The sequence below is a fragment of the Kryptolebias marmoratus genome, linkage group LG5 (assembly GCF_001649575.2).
Source record: "Kryptolebias marmoratus isolate JLee-2015 linkage group LG5, ASM164957v2, whole genome shotgun sequence".
Classification (NCBI taxonomy): Eukaryota; Metazoa; Chordata; class Actinopteri; order Cyprinodontiformes; family Rivulidae; genus Kryptolebias; species Kryptolebias marmoratus.
This window is the reverse complement of record NC_051434.1, coordinates 6,687,976-6,709,015: the sequence shown is the minus strand read 5'-3', so window position 1 is coordinate 6,709,015 and position 21,040 is coordinate 6,687,976. Positions and strand designations below refer to the sequence as shown.

General features: G+C 37.4%; 1 protein-coding gene across 4 annotated transcripts in view; it reads left to right on the top strand.

Moving 5' to 3' along the window:
• Positions 1–1,834: 1,834 nt before the first annotated feature.
• rbms3 (RNA binding motif, single stranded interacting protein) overlaps positions 1,835–21,040 on the top strand; it is a 264,210-nt gene continuing 245,004 nt past the window's right edge. For 2 of the 4 annotated variants that reach the window (XM_037975838.1, XM_017424121.3), the window contains exons 1-2: positions 1,836–2,134; positions 3,391–3,579. In XM_037975838.1, coding sequence (XP_037831766.1) covers positions 3,406–3,579 — 174 coding nt within the window. In that variant the 5' untranslated portion in view covers positions 1,836–2,134; positions 3,391–3,405. Of the gene's footprint in view, positions 2,135–3,390; positions 3,584–21,040 lie in introns of those variants that run through there. The other 2 variants (XM_025006950.2, XM_037975840.1) reach the window with 2 other exon arrangements.

Genomic DNA, 21,040 nt, shown 5'->3' with positions numbered 1-21,040 from the left:
AATCAGTGGAACATGAACAGTAAAATAGAGGAAAATCAAAGTTCTGCATTAGATTATGTGCCATTTACTCTAAATAATCTCTCAGATTGATAAAAGCCTCAGGAGGACTCAGTTAAACCTTCATGATCTCCTTTTTCATATATTTTTAGGTTGCTTTAAATAATAAAAATAAATTAAATCCCATAGTATCCCACCACCACTCATCTTTTCACATTGTTTTTATCCTTGTAACCCCTCTCAACCCTTACACCCACTCCAACCCCTGTGGGCAGGAAGTGACCTCACACGGGCCAAACTTGGCCCTCGTGCCCTCACTTAGTGATCACTTTTTCAAACTTTTTGCACTTCTTTTTATACAGCCCATCTGTGGTGCAGCTACAGTTAGAGTCTAACTGTTAGACTATAATAAAGAAACTGCAAGCAGCCTATCAGGACACTTTTAGAATCCTCTTCAGACTTCCACGATGGACATCTGCAAGTCAAATGTTTGTCATGAATAACATTCCAACTTTTCATGCTTTGCAGAGAAATTTTATGTGTAAATTTATGCAACGTTTGGATGGTTCAAGCAACTCTCTAATAAGAGCTCTGACATCTGTATTACATGGTGATTTTAGACACACTTCTAGCTTTTTTCAAATATTGGAATTCTTGCTTGTTTGTTTAGTGATAGATGTCTTTCATTTTATTTTTATTACTTTGTTATTTTTAAATATGGCACGGACTATTTGTGTCTTGAAATAAAGTTGATATATATTCTATATTCAGCTGAAATCAGGGGTGGAAATTAGCACCCGCCACCGGCCAAATGCGGGTAAATATTTGAAGTGGCGGGTGAATTTGATCAACACACACACCACTATGGCTGGTTGGCAATTTAAACAGAAAAGGTGTTATTTGTCCTCCTGACATATAGGGGGCAGTAATGTGCTCGAGTTGCTGCTGTTACGTCGAGCCCCGTTCCTCCATCAGATACGGTTCCCCCTGCGTCTCCGTAAATAATGACTTATCTATTAACAGAATTGTTTAGAGGGGCAAATATTTCTCATGAAAAAACAAAAAAACATAATTCTTTTAAAAATAAAATGTGCTAATAATATCATAATACAGAGGAATAAACACAGGTAAGGAGTTGTTGGTAAATTATTTTTGTCCTGTGTTTTAGAGGGGGAACAGATTATTTCAGACGACTGAAATATTTGGTTCCCCCTGGTAACTTTTGCAAAAAAAGAACAAATGTCCCCAAATTCACAGGACTTGTTGTCCATGATGAGATGAATAAACACAGTTAAACATTTTTATGCGGGTTTTCTCCGCCTGAAGTTGTATTTTGCTTTTATCTAAATAACATTCAGGTTGAATGTTATTTAGATAATTAATTATCCAACAACTAGTTAATTTACCAACAAGTCTTTGTCCACCAGCCACGTTGGCTGGTGGACAAAATTTTTAATTTCCACCCCTGGCTGAAATTAAGGATGATACAACATTTTCATATTTTTTTTAATGTATTTCCATCTGATTAACCCCAGCCGTGGAGGTCAGCCCCTCCCACTGTAAAACAGCTTCGGGTGCCTTTATCAGCTGTGGGAACTTTTCATTATGAGGCGTCAAACACAAGAAGCCAGCGTCGCCTGGAGTTTTGCCGTGTTTACCGTGTCTCTGAACTGAAAACTTGAACCCACGGCGACGAACTTCCCGTTTTGTCCGTCGGGAGCCCCCAGACGGCTCGCGGGCGGACGATGTTTCTAAGGTGCACCTGAACGCACCACCGGGTCACCGTGACAAAACGGGGAGGTGGGAGGGACGGAGGAGGGCTTGTTTGGTGACAGCTCGAAGGGACACACCCGCCGTGACAGCGGCAGCAGCAGCAACAAAGTGCATTAAAGCCTCTCGGCCAGCTTGTTGTTTTATTTATTTTTTTAAATTATTATTATTTTGACGGAGCAACTTCTCATACAACTCAATGAGCCGGTCGCCTGTTGTTGCGCCTCGCGCTGCTGCTGTGGCTTTCCGCGTCGGGGCAACAACAACAACAACAACAACAACAACAAAGATGTAAAGCAAGTTGCGCTACCGCATCTTCCTCCCTTCATGCGCCTCTGACACACCGAGGAGTCGAGAAGCGACAGAGGTATTTTCGGCTCGGTCGTGCTGGCGTGTAGAAGCCGCGTTTTGAGCGCACAGAAGCGGCGCGCGGGGCGACAGCCCTTCGGTGGTTTCCACAAGTCGCTCGGACAACATCATCATCATTATTATTGGGCTCGGCGTCGTGATATATTTGTAGCTGAAACTGAGCGTCGGCGCTAGCTTAGCGGATGGATGCAACTAATGAAGCAGAAAACTTTATTATTATTATTTTATTCACTCTGGGCCTCACCTGCTGGTGTTTATAGTTTTTAATTTTTTACAACAAGCTGTCAAGCCTCTCAAAGTTCGACAAGTGGCTTTTTACAGCAATTGTTTCGCCTTAATTGCCAACTACATCTCGTGTTACGTCACAGGTGTTAATTAACTCCACTGACAGGTGCGTTCAGACTTTCCCCCATGATGAAATGCTCAGTGAAGGCCTTTCAGGACATGCTTCATCTCAGCTGAGAGACACATTAACTAACTTATTATTTATTTATGAGCCCAGAATGCAGGATGAAGTGGCTGGTGTTAAACCTCACCCCTGATGCTGATTTCAGGTGGATAATTTTCGTCAGGCCACTTTCTTTGCCTGGAGTCTTGACAACACAAAGTTGTTATAGATGTTCATACACTTAAATAGTTATATTTACAGCATTCTGGTCACAACTTTCCTTTAATATATTTAAATCCTTATCTATATTGAGTATTCGTGTTTATATTATCACTCTTTACTGTATGACAGTACATTTTAGAACTTATAAGAATGTTTTGCATTTGGTTGATCAATCAATTTTTCAAACCTCATTATTTTTTCTTAAAAGAAAAGCATTCCTTGGAGTAGTTTATATCGCTCGCCTCTTAGTTTTTTAAACTAAAATCATCTTGTGTTAAGAGTAGACAGAGTTGTAGTCATTTTAGTCAAACCTTGTAAATGACGTTATTCTCAATATTGCAAGATCTCATGCTATCTGTCAGCACTTATAGTTTGTGTTGAGGATGACTCTCTGCTACTACCACACAAACATGTGAGCGTTATGAACTGCAGCTCCTTGAGTCTGAGTCACAGAAGCAAAATTATCTCGTTCTTTAAACTCCAGAGACTTTTTTCCCCCCTCAATAAACTAATGAAGTGGTCATGAGAGTAGCTGTTAGAATAACGCTACTGTTATTGATTTAGATTTATGTGAGATGTGCATAGTTCTAATGTGCAGTCCAGCTGTCTAGTTTACTAATTTTTTCTTCCTCTTCATCTTTTAGGCTCTGCAGAGGAAGATGGAGGTCCAAAGTGGCGTTCAGCAGCCTGAGCCCTGCCCTCTGGACTCTCCTCGGTCCGGGGCCAGTCAGCAGAATCAGATGAACGACAGGCAGACGGACGCCAGTGGCAGGACCTCCACTGACAACCACAACAAGGACGCGCACCCGTCAGCCCAGAAAGACGACAAAAAAGTAAGTTGCAGACTCCCTCTCATGCACATCTGCAGGCGCCGTGCTGTGTGTCTGGGTGTGCCTCCACATGTGTGCGTTGAGTGATGAGATCCTGTCTGTTGAGCTATTCTGGGCAATGCATCCTCCCCATTCCATCTGACTCATTACCTGTGCGATCTCTCGGAGTGCCGAAAAAGTAAAGTTGCAGGGAGGTTTGCATGTTTTGTGGCATTAAGTGATGTCAGGTGTTTTGCATGTGTGAGTTATCCAGTGGTGGAAGGAGCTGTTTGCACAATGCTGCTGCTACAAGAAAAAATGAAACTGTTCATCCTGTGCTTCAGCGGTTTCAAAGGAAGTAGGTAGTGTGTTATGTTACCATAAGAACCAATCAGAGCAGACTCTGAACCACAGCTACGTTATGCACATTTAGAATTGCCTTACTTCTATATGCAAACCAAAGTGCCTTCTGCAGTCTCCACATGTGAGCACTGACTCAAATATATCAAGTCTCTACCATCTTGGAGCCCTCGGCACATCCAAGAGTGACAGTAAAATCCTCACTGGCTGTGCTCCATCTCAAGGGCATCAATCATGCTTCTCTGGCAAGAGCCAGAACCTCTTTCCGTCAATCAGCCCAAGAGGCTCTGCACGCCTCGGAGCAGAGAAGAGACAGAGGCAGAATAAACATAACAGATATATGAAAACATTCACCAGATGATTGGCCTGACTGCTACTGGCAGCTCTGAATGGAGAGTTTGTCATGACTTGCTCTGTCAATTCTTCAGTAATCAACATAATTTTGGTTTGATAATAGACCTTCTGAAGCAATGCAAAAACATGAAAATATAAAAGACTATGAACTAATAGAGATTTTTAGGCATGGTGTCAGGTTTTGTAGCCAGGAGGCTATTTTTATGTCAAAGATATAGTCTTCATTTTTAAAAAAAACTTCTTTTTGGAGCAGCATTTCAGAGCAATAAAAACAATTCTAACTGTTGCATGTCTAGACACGTCTTTGTGTTTTGATGCTAAATGAGCAAAAAAACATCTGCTTTATTTGTACAGGTCAACCGTTATTGCAGTTTAAAATAAAAAAACAAACTTCTTTTATCATATTTCAGCATTTTTAGCACCCACCGCCAAAGGCAAACGCCGCTATTTACCCGTGTCTGTGTGTTTGTTTGTCTGCAGTCTTAGCAAAATATCTCACGTGTCACTGAGCAGATCTGAATAAAACTTTCAGTGATTTCATAGTGTTTCATAGTTATGGTGTCAATCCAATTCAAGATGGCTGCCTCAGCTAAGAGATTTTAGAAAACACAAAACTGGCTATACCTCAGCCAATTTTTAAGATATTGAACTAAAATTTGGTGTGGTTGTAGCTCATCATTTATTAATTTGTCCTGCATGACAAAGTCTTCTTATAGTGGAAAAATTACTCATTACATAACTCTGACAGTAAAGTAAAAAATAAAATATTAGTTTAATTTTAGCTTCTTTGGTACAGTAAATAGGAACTTATTATCAGGCATTTTTTTTAGCCATATTCAATCATTTTCTGACTGAAATTGACTCCAGCCTGGACTTTTTAAAGCATGCATTGTTTTCTTCATGTCAGCATGCACTGTGTACTAAAGTGTTAGAATAAATCAGTTACCAATAAAAGCTGCAGTGATGATTGCAGCCTCTGCAGGAGGTTGAGTATGCATTGTTTATGTTCAGCACAGCCAGTTGTCTGTCTTTGGCTGCTGGTATCCTATTGTGAAGTAATGAGGCACAAAGGTGTTAGCCTCTTGAATTTAAGAGTTTCTAACAAGCTCTCAGTGGCACTGCCCCTGTCATTAAACCTCTTTCTATTTGTGTGTAAAGCAGGGTGTATTTATTTACTTTATTTATTTCCTTTTTTTTCATTCTTTGTTGTTAATTAGCAGTGTAATATTTCCTCTAAAGGTTGCCCAAGCAGTGTTGGTCCCTCTGTCACTTTCTGGCCAACTAGCTGGCAAGCTGGCTGCTACTTAATTCATTGATTTCTCTGGAGTGTTATTTCATTAAAGCATCATCAGTAGATCTGGATCTCTGCTCTTGTTCTAGTGAAAGGGTGCTAGCATCTTGTCTGCTTTGTCTACACGTTGTAGAAAGCAAAGGAGCACAATTTGACCCTCCTTTTCTTCCATCTCTTCTAGCACCTGTGGTGGAAAAAAGCTTCCCTATTTAAAAAAATAAATAAATCTGCTATCACCACGTTTTATTGTAGGGATGATGTTTGATTGTACGGCCACAGTTGAGCTCAGCATTTCCTGTGCACTCTGTGTGATTTGTGGCCAGATATTTCAGTCTTTGTTTCATCCGATCCTAATGTTGTTTGAATCCTTAAAATTAGCAGGTTGTCATTTGTGAATAGTCACCTTTTTAGCATGAATGTCCAAATAGTAAAGTGTTTTACTATTGGTTGTATTTCTTTAATGTTCTTGCATCCCTGCAGAAGTCTGTTCTTGGAAAGTCTAGAAAAAGTGCACATAAATAAGTACAAAATAAGTTAGTTTGCATGATAAGGTTTAAGAGATGTTAAGAGAAAATGTGTCTTTTAGAAGAGATGAGCCATTAAAACTACCTGTAACCCATTTAATCAGTTTGAAACCATAAATGAGAACAGTTTATGACCTTTTTGTTTGTTTGTTTGTGCGTCTTTTATGGTTTAGTTTGTTTTGATGGCAAATTGTCATACTGTCAACTTTAACCAACATGGCACCCTTAGAATGTCGTTTGTTTTGTTTTTCTAAATTTAGATTTAATAAAAAAAAGCCCAAAGAGATCCCAAATTACTAGAAATGATATTGTCATGGGAACTAAAATCTAAGTAGGTCAAGAAAACCAAAATTCAAACTTATTTCTTTTTGAGATTTAAACAAAAAGCCTCATTTGGTTTCACACATGTCGGTGTTTCATGGAAAAATCCTATAGGACAATTAAGTAACATTTTCCTTTTAAGTGTAGCATATTTAAGCTGACCTTGCACTTAACCCTTACATGCTCCCTGGCATTTTTGACCCTGACTTCTGTGTCAATCCGTGACAGTAACTGAAGTGCAATCCACAACCTCTAAAGGGAGTATTTCCCATGCATGCCTTGGCATGATTGGATGGGTTTTTGTGCTTATTATTTTGTAATTAGCTTTGTTGAAATCTCAAAACATCACCCGACCACCAATACTGATGAGCCGCAGTGCTGATTTGAAGTGCTGCTGTAATTGGTGTCATAGCAACCCACTGACCTTTAACTCATTAACTTCACTGGAAGCAGAAACAAGTCGGCAAGCAGAAGAGCCTGTGGCTGCATCTAGGAGTTGGCTTGCTGATCCTGCAGTTTTTTTTTAATTGTTCTCCACAGTTCTCTAAAAAGAGTGTCTTTGTGAGCGTGTTAATGTCTGTGCCTGTATGCGCTCCATTTCTACAGTTTATTTTAGCTCTCATATGTATGTAAAACAGAGAGATCTATTCCTCGCTGTTGTAAATTGGGTTTTCTTTCCATTAGAAATGAGTCAGTGGGGATTGAGCTTTTCTGCGTGGACTGAAATAGTACTACCAGTGATTATTGTTGCTGTATTTGATTACACAAATGAGAAGCATTCAAGGACAGAGGAAGCAAATTATATTAAATTGCTTTGAGTGAATCTGTGTGGACTGTCAAATGAGTGATCAGAAAATTAAAATTTGGGCAGTTCTTACTTAATTAGAATGCAAATTAAATTTATCTTATTAAACTATAAAATCATCTTATGTGAACTCAAGTCAGATAAGTGGAACTTTGCAAACTTTGTGATGATTTGTTGCCCAGATGGTCTTGGGAGCATTTCCTAATAATATATGCTCATCATAATTTTTAAGGTAAGATCTGTTTATTGCAGATGGCCTCTCACCTTGCTTGGTAATTTGGGATTTGCTGCACTGTGGTGGGTTGGGGTTTCATTCACTCTGTTTTTGTTTTTTTTTTCTTTCTGCAAAAGCAATGCAGCAGAAAAACAATCTTAGCAGTTTAATCTTTAAGAAGTTTTCCTATCCAACTTTATAGATCAGTTTCTTTAAAAAGTATCTTGAAGGTTGTACATGAACCAAATAAATACTTAATTAGGAAGTGGAAGGTAAAATGATTAGGTGCAATAAAATGTGGGCGAAGCAAATGAAAGCTTATGTCCTCTCCAGCAGCATTTGCTTTACAGAGATGAGTTCACAGAGTTAATGAAAATCCTTACAGACATCCTAAGCACCACCTCTGCTGCCCCCTTTGTCCTCCACTCTACAGATTTCCTTGGTGGTAGCTATCGGGGCCCACATAATTACCTTTTTGTTATTTCCCTTCCCACACTTTGCTTTTGAAATTGTAGCTGCCGAGCAGCATCACCTCTATTAGCATCCAGGCATAACATTGATCCCTCACTCCTCCTCCGGATATGAATGCCTAGTAGTGGCTGACTAATAGTTGTGGAGGGAAACGTCTGTTTTCCCCATCACTCCATTTCTCATAGTGCAGAGTTAATCATTATTCCTGTATCCATGGTCATAGAATGCACAAATGGCTGTAATATGAAAATTAAATCCCAAATGAGAGTGTGTTTTTTGTAGAGTAAGTGGACATGCTGAGAACAGGTTTCTTGTTAGTGTGCCTGTCATTTATAGAATCAAATTAAACATGCTGTAGCTAAAATAATATCTGTATCTGTGTGTTGAGAGTTCAGAATGGCAGCCCAAAGCCTTCATAATGGTAAATGCCATAAAACGTGTTTTTACTATTGAGTTTGAAACTTTACCGAAGTACTGCGGTTTTACTAGTTAAGTATTTGTCAAATGCAAAATAAGATTCTGGTGATCTGTATTTACTAAATGCTACAAAACTGTCATGAAGAATTCACCAGGTCAAACTGCGCTCCTCTCTGACACAGGTTGGCTTCTCTGTGTTGAAAAGTAATTGTGAAAGTATAAATCCTGTACTCATGATCTTCACAGCAGACATCTTCTTCTGTCAGGCTGCAGCAATGGAGAATTTTCTCTTCTAATGAGATTTTTTGCTCATTATTAAATTGACAAAATCACAAAGTTGAATTTTTTTTCTCCCATGTAACTTAGTGTTTTTGCCATGACAGTGTTCAGCTAAAGCAGTGGTTTCTCAAAGATTTTCTTCTGGGCCCCCCTATGGATTACAATAAAAGTTAGTATTAGTAAAACGGTTAGTATTGTTTATTTGATGGCAAATATATAACTCAGAAAATAAGAACAAGAGTATAAAGATCTAAATGAGGCCAAAACAGATGCTACTTCAAAGAGGCTATGATTCAAGACCTATTATGTCACAATGTATTTAATTCGATTTGATTTCAGTCACATTTAAAAGTGCTATGTATTCCAATTGGGTGAACTGAAGTAAGTGAATGTTCTCTGGAGTGTTGAAGGCGGGATGTAATTGGGTTAGCTCCCTGTTTGGTGACTAAGGTCAAGTCTTAGTCCATGATCTCATGTATTAGGGACAGATCAGCGTTAGTGAAGACATGGATGTGTTAACAATTGGGTTTTTTTCTTTTCTTTTTAATCTTTGCATCAGTTCAGATGCTACATGTTTGTTTGTTTTTTTATTTCAACTGGCCAGGGACACTTGAAACTAAAAACACAATGGCAAATATTTAAATGCAAATTGTTTTTTTTTTTCATAATTAATAAAATAACCTATTTGTTTCATAGCTTTTAGCAAAAAACCTGACAGACCCTAAATAGCCCAATGTAGTCAAAAGAAAATGCAAATTAGCTTTCAGAGAGACTTCACTTGTTTCTTACTTACTATTTTAGTCCATTTCTTCTTTAATCTGTGATGCTAAAACAGAAATGAAGATCAGGCTTGTCAAATATGCAGTGTTGTCTTGTATCAACACTCAGCTTCTTAAAAAGCTCTTATCAGCACATTTTTCTTTTCTGTTTAAAACCCGGTTTTACTATAAATACAGATGACACATGAGCACTCTTATGTGCACACAAACATCACACAGACACACAGTGTCACAGTAGCAGCAGATCAGAGGCACCCTATTAGCCGCTGTCACAGAACATTTATCCCTCATCTTTTACTAGGAGCTGTCGTGAGCTAAAGGTTGCTCTCTGCTGCAAAGTGGCAAAGTGGGCTCCTCTCTGTGTTTTTTATTCTCTCTAATGGAGAGCGATGGCATGAGCTCTGGCCATCTCTATCTGTGGCTCTGTACAAAGCAGGGTGATTTCTGTCTGAAAATAGCCCCGCTGTCAGCTCACCTTAGCTGCTGCGGACACTGAGAGAGTCAGTTAAGTGGATCAGAGCTCACTGGAGTGTCTGACTTTGTGGTAAGACATGGTGCTGGTAACATGTATCTTAGATGAGATCACCGGCCGCCCCTAATCCTCCATTCAGCACAGATGACCCAGGAGTCCCGGGTTCAGGCCTGCCAGACTTCGGACATTTGAATCTTTTACCCTTCAGTCTTGACACCCACAGCTTTTAGGGTTTTTCGTTTAGGATCATCATCTTTTGAGATCTGTGTGTTCAGGCTGTCCTATGGGGACAGAAAACAGATCATTCTAAATATATATTGCAAAATTTTGTGGGATATGAAGTCAAGAATTTTACTCTTGAGGTTTAGAAAAACATAAACTACATTAATAAAAAAAATAACCCCAGCTGCTATTATGAATTTATTTGGCTCGTAATGAAATATTTGTTGGACGTGCATCTTGATTTAAATGCCAGCATTTCAGCTTGGAAACATAAGCAAGAGAGTCGCCCATTAAGGGAGCCATCTGGAAAATCCTTTGCTATGATTTTTAAAAAATCATCCTCTTGCAGTTTTTAATAAATTGCTCACCCCATGAATGTTTGCTGCGTGTCAGCTGTGTGTTCATGGTTTGTGTCTGACTCGATGTCAGGGATGGGAAGTGTTCACTTTGGTTTTTTTTGATGACTTAGCAAAAGGAAAGGTTAAGGAAGACTTGTGCAGAATTTCTAAATGTGCCAGATTAGCAGTAGTCAGCCCTGGTTGTCATAGTGTGCATCTCCAGAGTTTTGTCTGTTGCTGGGAAAAGGTTACTTCTGAAAATAAGCATTATGTGGCTTTCAGAGTCATAAAATTGTTATATGCAACATATTAAACCGATATTTGCTTGTGGTGGAGCTAAAGAAACAGTTTTTTATAATCACTGGCTCATATAGAATGTTGGTGGGTTATGATTGCAAACTCAGAATATATAAGGTCTGTTTTACTGCTGTTTCACATCACTAAAGGTGACTTTAATAAAGACCTACATAAAGAAGTTCAGTTGCTTTTTTTGCAAGTAGTTATACACCATTTTTGTTTTCTTGGAAATCTTTTTAACATTTAGGATAAACTGTACAGATTCAATAAACAAAAGCACTAAATTTGTGTGTTTTATCAAGTCATTTTAATTTTGAATCTTGTTCCTTTTAATATTTTTCAATTCAAAAAAAGGATACATCAGATATTCGATTAGTAAGACATTATTTGGCCACAAATGTAGTAGGGGTGTGACTGTACACATATTTGCTTAGAGACTTTTTGGTGTGCATCCTTTGGTTTAAAATGTGTGTGTGCCAATAAGAACAGTATAACTTTAACAAGCTTTTGGATGTGAAATTAAACACACTTGGATAACTTTGCAAAAACAGAGCATGTTGTTTATTCTATCTGCTGTCTGTTTATTTTAGCTCATACGTTGACAAACCAGAATATCTTAATTTACATGACCTAGTTTCAATATCAGTCATATGCTTAACACCAGACTCGGCTCCTTTCAGAGTAAAGTAAATTGTTTCTGTATAATTTGTACCTTGTTGTCACAGCATGGAGTCCAGGCTCTTGTCAAAAAAAACACAATAAACTCTGACTGTGTTAGATCCCTCTTGCGGAGGTCTGAAAGGAAGCATGAACTCTGAAGACTTTTGATGTGTATTTATGAAAGGAGATATATCTGTATTTATTGGGTTTTAAACCATGTCAGATTGTGTTATCAACCCCATTAGTTGCAGCAATTACACTGCATTTGCCCACTCATTAGGACTACAGATTGAGATTTGAGCCAATCATTACAAGAGAGGATAAAATACTCTGCTGGCTTTTGACTGATTGTGGAAATGAAAAGCCAAGCGAGCTAATGTATCACACTGCGCTGTGCCACAACTGTGTCGTAAAGATATTACTGTTTTTAAAGCTGTTAGCGAAGCTTAGCTCTGGGCGAGCACACAGGTCAGCAGACGGCTCTGTGATGGTGTGTAAATGAAATGGTAATAGAAGGTTTCATCACCACTACTAATTACTGAATGACAGTTTTCACACCAGCGTGTAAATCGGTGTGGATTTGAGCATGCCTGTGTGTGATAGGCCTAATTAGGTAAACTCCCATTACACTTAAAAGTGCATTACTGCTGCTCTTTTGTAAAGGCTATAATTAGAGCGCTTTGGAGAGTGAGCAGTAATTAAGTTATTTCTCAAGTATTATTAGTCTGCTCATTATATGAGCCAGTTGTATTGATAAGGATAAAATACATATTTGATTTTTTGCCAGGGCTTTGTTAGCACTAAAGATATTAAAGCAAAGTACTATTGCACAATGCATTATTTAAGCATAGGCAATATCTGGTTGCCTTCTCAAGGGATTTTTATTGATAAAATGAAAACAACACATTGAACAATTTCTGCTTGTAAAATTGCAGCGTTGGTGAGAGCTCTCGCATTTCTTCCCTGCTCTCAGCCTTACTTGGCATTTTTGTTCTTGAGCCTCAGATCCTTTACCTAATCCCGACTGCCTTTAATCCCAAACACGCCGCTCCTCTCAGGGACTGACTCCAGTTATTCTGCGTAATTTTATTCAGTCTGTTCTAAAGTCCTCGCCAAGTTGAAAAATAGTTATTTGAATTATTGTATGAACCCCAAGCTGTCATAATGGTTGACTCGCACGATTGTTTTCACCTTATGTTTTATGTTGAAACATTTTATTCAAGTGCATTTTGAGAAGTTTTCCTTCTGCATCTCATTGGTTTGGAGGATAAGGGCTTGTCCCATTCATTTTATTTATGCACTAAATAAGAAAACTAGGTAATTGACCTATATCATAGATTATTAATCAAATAAAACTTTGACTAATGAAATAAATCTTTTGTATTTGAATCTCTTTGTTTCTTTTTATCAAATGGCAGATATAAGTAACACCTATTAATTTGTTAATTTATCAAACCTATCCAGGTGTTTAGGAAGAAAGCTGGGAGACCTGGTCAGTTACACAATCGTTCAGGGTGAGGATATCCCATCAGAAGGGTAACAAAGTGGATTTAGAGCAAGGGCTCTTTTCCAAGAGAGCTGTATCAGATCCTCTTTCAACACTGTTCTGAATGGACCTACTTTTAGCTTGGAGTGCTTTTCTCGGCCTGATAAGTCTTTGTTGCACAGTTGTGCACTAGCATACATGCTACTTTGTGTTTGATGGCATTTAACTGACAGAAACTAAAATAGAAGTAACGCATAATTGTTGAGTAATGATGTGAGCTACATATAAGGTGGAGTAACAATCATGATGGGGTTTCTCTGTCCTTGCATTCATAGTCACAGAAATACAAGCAATAAAACATTTATAAGACAAATTGAGCAAGGAGTTGTACATTGTATTATAGAAAACAATCAGTGAAAAAACAATAATTGTTTTAACAAATACATTTTCGAGTCAAACTAATTTCACCTAAACTACTTAATTTGTCTCTTTATTCAGCAGTAAATTACATACCTAAACTAGCCAAATAATAATTTTCTAATACAGTCACAGAGACTTTTAAAACCAGAAAAATATGTGTGAAATTCTGCTTTATCTTTTGAAATAAAGGTTTTACTGTTAGACTACATTTGTTGTTGATGCAGTAAGAAACATGTCTGTTACATTTAATTTAGACTCAAACTTAATGTGGTAGGGTTTGAAAAACACAAGAAGGATGGTTGGATGGTTGGATAAAATTGACTAGAATGTATTTATTTATTTCTTTTGGCGTTGTCATTGTTGGCAGGCCAAAGGAAAGACAAATCAGGAACTTTGCGAATCATTATTTGATGCAAGTTAATTGAACAAGAAAAAGCCCAGCCACACAAATCTCTGCAAAGGACCTCACATCTTATAAACAATTTTGATGTTTCCTGTAGCAGCTGCACACCTTAATAAGTGGGCTATAGTCCTTTTTCACTGCATTTTGACTTGTTGGCTGTAAAAGTGCAGATATAAATCGAAAGTGTTCCTCATTGTTGATTGTTGTCACGTCCGAAAACGTGCTTATAGTATTCTACTAAGTGTGAAACCTACATACCTGTGGCTGCAGGTAGATTGGAGTATGGAAAGTTTGCAAATACTGCAAGAATCCAGCTGTCACCTCAACCTCTCTTGTGCAAAATGATAAATATGTAAATGCAATATAAACAAATATAGATAAATGACTGCAGTCTTTTTTAGTGCTTAACATATTATGGCATTATAAATGACTAAGAAGTCAAATCAATACCTCTTACATTTTCTTTCATTTATTTCTATGCCTCACTAGATGGCAGGGGTTTACAGCATGGATTGCCTGCAGCTGTGCCACAGGTTATTTTCTATGATGATAAATCGGGTTGTATTTTAAATTATGTTTGAATTTTACTAATAAGGTGCATTTGTGCCTCTAGGCTTTGAGATTAGATTGGAAAAAAAAGAGCCAAAAGATTTCTAGGCCAACACCTATCAAGGAGTGTAAATGGTAAATCACCTGTAGGTCCTAGAAGAGTGACAGGGCAGCACAGAGACTGCACCTCATTATCTACCTTATTTAAAGTGTATAAATTTCAGAAATATAATGGAAGGAGAGAGGGAAACATTTATTTTCCTGAGAGGGGCATTCCAGAATGAATGTCGTGCCCGAGGTTAGCAAATCTCATTTACAAATTTCTCTCAGGGAGATTTTCCTCCTTTTCACAAGGATGCTTCCTATTTAGCAGAACTGTAGAACTGAAGTTCACGAACCCTTAATTCAAACCAAGATATCACAGATGCTGTTTTTATTCCAAAAATGTCAAATTCTTTTCAAATGACTCAAGTGGCATTTGTCCTTATTTAGTAAATAGACATTAATTGCAAGTAAAAATGAGGTTGCTGTAAAAGTGCAATTTGATGAAAAAGAAAAATAAATGGGGAAAAAAATATCACCTTAGATCCTTTTTAAAAGTGGTACATGAATACATGTACATATAATCTTAAACTTCATTTGTTTAAGAGTACTTCTGCAAAATCTACTGGAATAACAGCCCTTGGAAAAAGTTTATTAAGCATGAAATCAGCATGTTTTTGAATAAGGTTATTAAGACATCCACATAAAGAGCTGAAATCCTTCGTCTGTATTTGTTGTGCAACTCTGCAAAAAAAAACTTTATCTGCAATTTATTGCTGTTGGGTCCCAACATTTCTTTATTTTAGGACATGTTTGCAACAGAACAAAAGGAGTCTTTTTTTTTTTTTTTTTTTTTGTTGAAAGATGATCAGACGGTCTCCCCAGAGGAATCTTAAGGAGGAGAGTGAGCCTATTTTCAGCACTGTAGCAGTGGAGAGTGGGACTCATTATGACTCTCTCAAATCTGAAATGCTGTGGATGATTATGTCTGAGTCAGACGTAAGGGCCAGTGTCCGCTGCCATGGTGATGCACAGCCAAATGTAACTGAAGTTGGTTCACATTAGAGTTGGAAATGAAATGAGGAAGGCTCAAGAGGGCCCAGGGCTGCTTCTGTATTGTAATTGCAAATTTTTTTTTGGACTAATAGTGATGAAGAAAAAGGCTTCTGCTATATATGTATAGAATTTTTAATTCTTTATTACTATGGCAACTTCCAGCTTAAGCCAACAAATTAATGGATAATTTAAAAAGTAATTCTTCTGAAATTCCTTTATGAGGTTTGCTTGTGAACAATATTTAATTTCATTCACCAAAACTTGCAAGAAATATAAAAGTGTACTTGCTCTCTCCACCTGTTTTTTTTAAAATAAAATATTTGGTTGAGTCATCCTCAGACTGTCTAGATTTACTTTTTTGGGCTGGTTTAGTAAGAAACCAAAGTAAGACTGATCATGTAATTACAATTCTCAGTTAAATGTGATAAAATTTAAAATGCACAGTCACGAAGACAATGTCAGTTTCTGATATTCTACCTTCTGCTCATTCTTGAAAAGTCTAAAAGTAAAGCATTTATTAAAGCTCTCCTCAATAGACTCCATTATCTCATGATTCTGACTTCAGCACTCAGTCTTATGGCTGAACTTCAGAAAAGTGCAAATGTCATAAAGTATTCACTCACCCAGCCAAATCATTGAATTCAGGATTTCCAATCACTTTCATGGGCACAGGTGTATAAAATCCGAAGTGACAGATCACGTGACTTTAACTGGCAATACGAGTCTGGGTTTGGCGGTTGGCAGGGAAATGGTACTTATCTGACTGCGTTGTGCTGAGTGTAAAGTTTGGTGGAGGGAGGATTATGGTGTGGGGTTGTTTTTCAGGAGTTGGGCTCAGCTTAGTTCCAGTGAAAAGAACTCGTAATGCTTCAGCATACAGAGACACTTTGGACAATTTCACACTCTCAGCTTTGTGGGAACAGTTTTGGGATGGCCCCTTCCTGTTCCAACATGACTGCCCACCATTTCACCGAGCAAGGTCCATAAAGACAAGGATGAGCAAGTTTGGTGTGGAAAAACTTGACTGGCCTGCACAGAGTTCTGACCTCAGAACACCTTTGGGATGAATTAGAGCAGAGACTGAGAGCCAGGCCTTCTGTCCAACATCAGTGTCTGACCTCACAAATATGGTTCTGGAGGAATGGTCAAAAACTCCCATAAACTCTTCTAAACCTGTGGAAAGCCTTCCCAGAAGAGTTGAAGCTGTTATAGCTGCAAAGGGTGGACCAACATCAGATTAAACCCTGTGGATTAAGAATGGGATGTCAGTCAAGTTCATAACTGTGATGGGAGAGGAGTGAATACTTTTGGCAATATAGTGTACTTGTAATGAAAGTTCATTGGAAAAAAGTTTAACAGCTTAAAAAAATGAGGATAATTTGTGAAGACTGGAATGTTAGCCTGATGTATTGAGTTAATAAATGTAATGACAAGAGAGAAGAGCATAATTTTATTTTTTTAATTCATGTAAAGTGTTTAATTTAACTGTCCAACACTGTAGTGTTAATGTAGTCAGCAGCAGAACTTTGTAATGTTAGGACAGAGGTTTGTAACGGGCCACAGATATTAATCCAGTGTGCCGTTTTGGCCCAAACAGGCTGATCTGAATGATGGAAAGTTAGAAGAGACGGAGGGCAGCACATGTTCATAATATTGGCAGATAGAGCATCGAATAGGACATTGCCAGAAAATATCTTTCTGTCTATTTTTATATTGGCCACTGTTCTTCAAAAGCTGTAACTTTAATTTAGAAAACTGCCTAAACAATAATTGTTTTGTATTTAAAACAGGTTTTGATGTATGCTGAGTTTTATGTAATTAGAGGCCCGTCATTGCAGTTTAGTTTGAGGCTAAAAATGCTACAGTGACTCACATTTATTAGTACAAATTTCTTTTTCCAGTGCAAATTAACTTTAAAAAATGTCACTATTTATTACTTTAAGAATCAATTTTAAAAGTGTCTAATAGCAAAAAATGTCAAGGGAAAAATATTTGAGACAAATGTAATGTGTTCAGATTGCTTCAAATATATATTTTAAAAATACTTATAACATTTAGGAAGCATAGTCTCTAAAGGTGTGTAGTATCTTTTTTGTCTTTTATGATCAACTTTATAAATTTCCTACCATATTTGGAAAGGCAACTTAAATATTCATTAAAGAAGAGCACAATAGGGGTTTAGTTTTGAAATAATGTCAATACATCCCAGAATGCACTACGAGGAATAAGTTCAGGTTCCCACAGAGTCTGAAAAGTATTTCTTAAATGGGTATAAGAAAGGAATAAGTTAGGAATGGAAGACTGTAAGCACTTTTTTTTCATATTTTCTAAGAAAAAGAAATAAAAAGTCTGAATTTTTAAACATAACTTGTTGAAAAGTTGAGTGTTTTGCACATTGATTGCCCAGTTGACTTCACCGAACCTTGTTAACATGTTTTGGGGAAACGCAGGTAATCCCAAATTATTCCCAGTGGTTGCATCTTGCACGGCATTTGTGAATGTGTGAATTAAAAACAATGCAATGCGTAGCTATTTTTTAAAGAGATATTTGCCAAATGTTGCATACTGGATGCAGCCTGTCAGTCACAAGTTGGACCAACTCTCATGTATTTTGCTTTAAATTGTATAATTGTTATACAAAATAAACACTGAGTTTTTATAAATGTTTCTATTTATCCATCTCTTGTATATAGCGCAACATGAAAAAGATTTCATGATGTTTGGGGAATACAAATACTAAAATCTAATTGCAAATTTACTGTAAAGGGTAACTATTTGATTTCAAAATTAAAAGAAATTTCTAAAAAAGTATAAAATTTTGAAACGGAAAATGTGTGGAAACCCTGAATGATAACTGACACAAATTTAGTGGGTCAGAGATAATTCTTTATATCTTAAAGCCCCATGGGGCCTTTTTTTATCATCAGGCTGCCCTGAAGCCAGATGTGTGACCTGAGAGCAGAGCTGACAGAGCTGTTCAGATTGTAAATCACTCCTACAGTAAGTTTCTGTCAATCACTACCAGACTAACTAGCCCAGGTTTCTAAACAAACAAAAAAAAATCTGCATCTAAACATGAAATCGTCATTAGGCAGAAGTCTGGTTTACAATATTGCTTTTTCTTGTTGTTGTAACATCTGTAAAGTGTTTTTTTTGCATCCAAGAATATCTAATTGTCACTTTCTGATGTGAAGGTTGTTTGTTTTAGTGCAGCTTGTGTGTTTAATTGTCCTATCGCGATAATCACATGCTCTTCTTCTGCCTAAATGCCTTGTTTCCTGTATAATTTTAACACCTTTAATCATCTCTTGCAAACGCTTTGTTTCAAAATGATTAGGTTTGCTAGCATTGCTGTCTTTGACTGCAGCTGTGTCGGGTTCGGTGAAACAGAAAAGACAGCTTTTGTGTACGTGTCCATATGACTTGTCATATATATATATATATATATATATATATATATATATATATATATATATATATATATATATATATATATAACATTTTGAAGTGGTATGGCCACGACACAACTTGTGTACACTTGTACACCAGGTTCTCTCATCCTCCTGTTGCACAAAAGAATGTTGTTTTTCTCTCTCTCTCCTCCTGCACTGCATGCCAAAAACAGATTGTAAAACAGGCAATTTGAAAAGAAATTGCCTGTCTCTCACTCCTGCAAACACCTTCCTTTGATGTGGTTTTCATCTCTGCCAGTGACATTGATATCATTATCTTGTTGGACAAGTGGAGCGTCTCTCTCCTAAACAGAATTTTTCTCTCTGCGAGTTAAGCTGTTCACTCTGCATTTCATCCTGCGGGTTTCACACTTCTCAGAGCATGTTCACATTTCAAAATTAGTAGATCCCTCTCCTAAGATTAATTTTATTCAGAGTAAATCAAGTGTGAGCTCACAGCCATACGTTTGCATGTACGTGTGTATATGTGTGTCAACAGGCTTTGGTGGCCTGTTGAACCACTTAAAGGATTCTATTTAACGGGTCAGTCGAGCAATTAATCAAGGGTTTAATTGGAATCCCGAGTGGAGTGACATGATTTATGCAAATAAGGTCATTAATATGCAGGCCTGCATTCGACGCCTAAATTAAAATGGCTCATCCACCAGTGCTGGCTAGCGCTTTCATTACGCTAAATTAGAGAGCGATAATAACTTCAAATACACATATTTATTTTCTTCAGACATTTTGAGTGGGGCATGCCCACAGCAAGAAAAATGTGAAAAGGCAGAAAGACAGAAGTTCTCATGTGGGCGACAGTTAGGAGGAGGCAACGCTAATGCTGTTAAATTTACCTAATTAGAAACACACCGCTATCTGCAGGGCTTGAGTTTTAATTGGATCACCAAGCAATTTCAACCACATTTGGTTCCTAATTGCTTTTTTTTCTCACTTTATTATAAATGGTACTGCAGTGGTAGTTTAAGATTCACCAAATTCTTTGCCTGTTCTGTGCAGAGAAGTGATACCAGCGTTTGACCTAAACTGTTGCCCTTGGTAACTTCATCCTCGGGGACAGTTTGTGATCTCCACTCTTAAGTATCCAGTTCATTCGCCCTCACTATCTGCTGATACCAGGACATTAGAAACAATTCAGCAAGGACTTGAGCCTCTGCAGAAGCAGCCATTTCCTGCTACTTATTTTATTAAAGTCGCTGCACAGAAAATGTGGACTCTCCAGGTTTTTAAATCACAAGATTTCTCAAAAGCTCAGCAGTTGGAAGAAAACAATATCCAGTACTCTCGTCTCTGTGGATTAGTTTCTAAAATAACATTAGTGAACAAGTAGCAACTGTAGTCTGGTAGTCATGTAGTTGTTGATCTGATGAAAAACAATTAGAGGAACAAAATATCTGATCATTTATTGTGTGTGTAATAGTGTTAAGAATATTGTTTTTTGCAGATGGATTAAAGTCACAACTGCATAAAGAAAGAACATGGTTTGAATTCGCCCCACCTGTGTTTAAAATTGCTCGTGGGGAAATATTTTTAATAACTTCTGACAAAGAAAGGCTTTATATCAAAGAATAAGTCACATACTGTCATTCTGCTGGTTCTTTGAGTGTAAGACATGCATGTTAAGATCCTACTGAGCTCGGGTACAATGACGGATCATCAGGCGCTTCTTTGGTTTTAGGCAGTACATTACAGTGTCATGGAAATGTTTTGCTAGCTTGGAAAAATGGAGGCAAGCTGCTTAGTTTGTGATTGTCACGTAAGGTTGTAGCTGCGAGGTTGAGCGCAAACAGCCAATGAGTCATGCCGAGTTAGGAAACAGGACGAGGGGAAATGAAATACTGTTACTGATTTGTTTGTTTTTATTATCATTAAACAAATTATTCTCTGCCAAAATCATTTTTATATTCCTGCAGCTGTCTTCTCAAGGACACGTCGTATCAGTATTATTAGATACACGGTTTGTTTCTTTGATCAATAAATAATAATAATAAATATGTGACATATAGATGTAAAACTAAACTAACTAATTTTTAAAATAATAATTGAAGTTTATTATTGGGCCCAAATTTATGTTAGATCTGTAGCTGTTGTGCTGAGATCAAGTCCTTACCTTATGGAAAACAGATGAAACCACTAAACTAAACAATATCAGCTCAATAGAATGAAGTTTATTCTGCTGCAGTAATAATGAATTTGGATGCTGAAGCAACATGAAAGCAATATTTTGCCTGACACTGGCTTCAATAAGTACAATA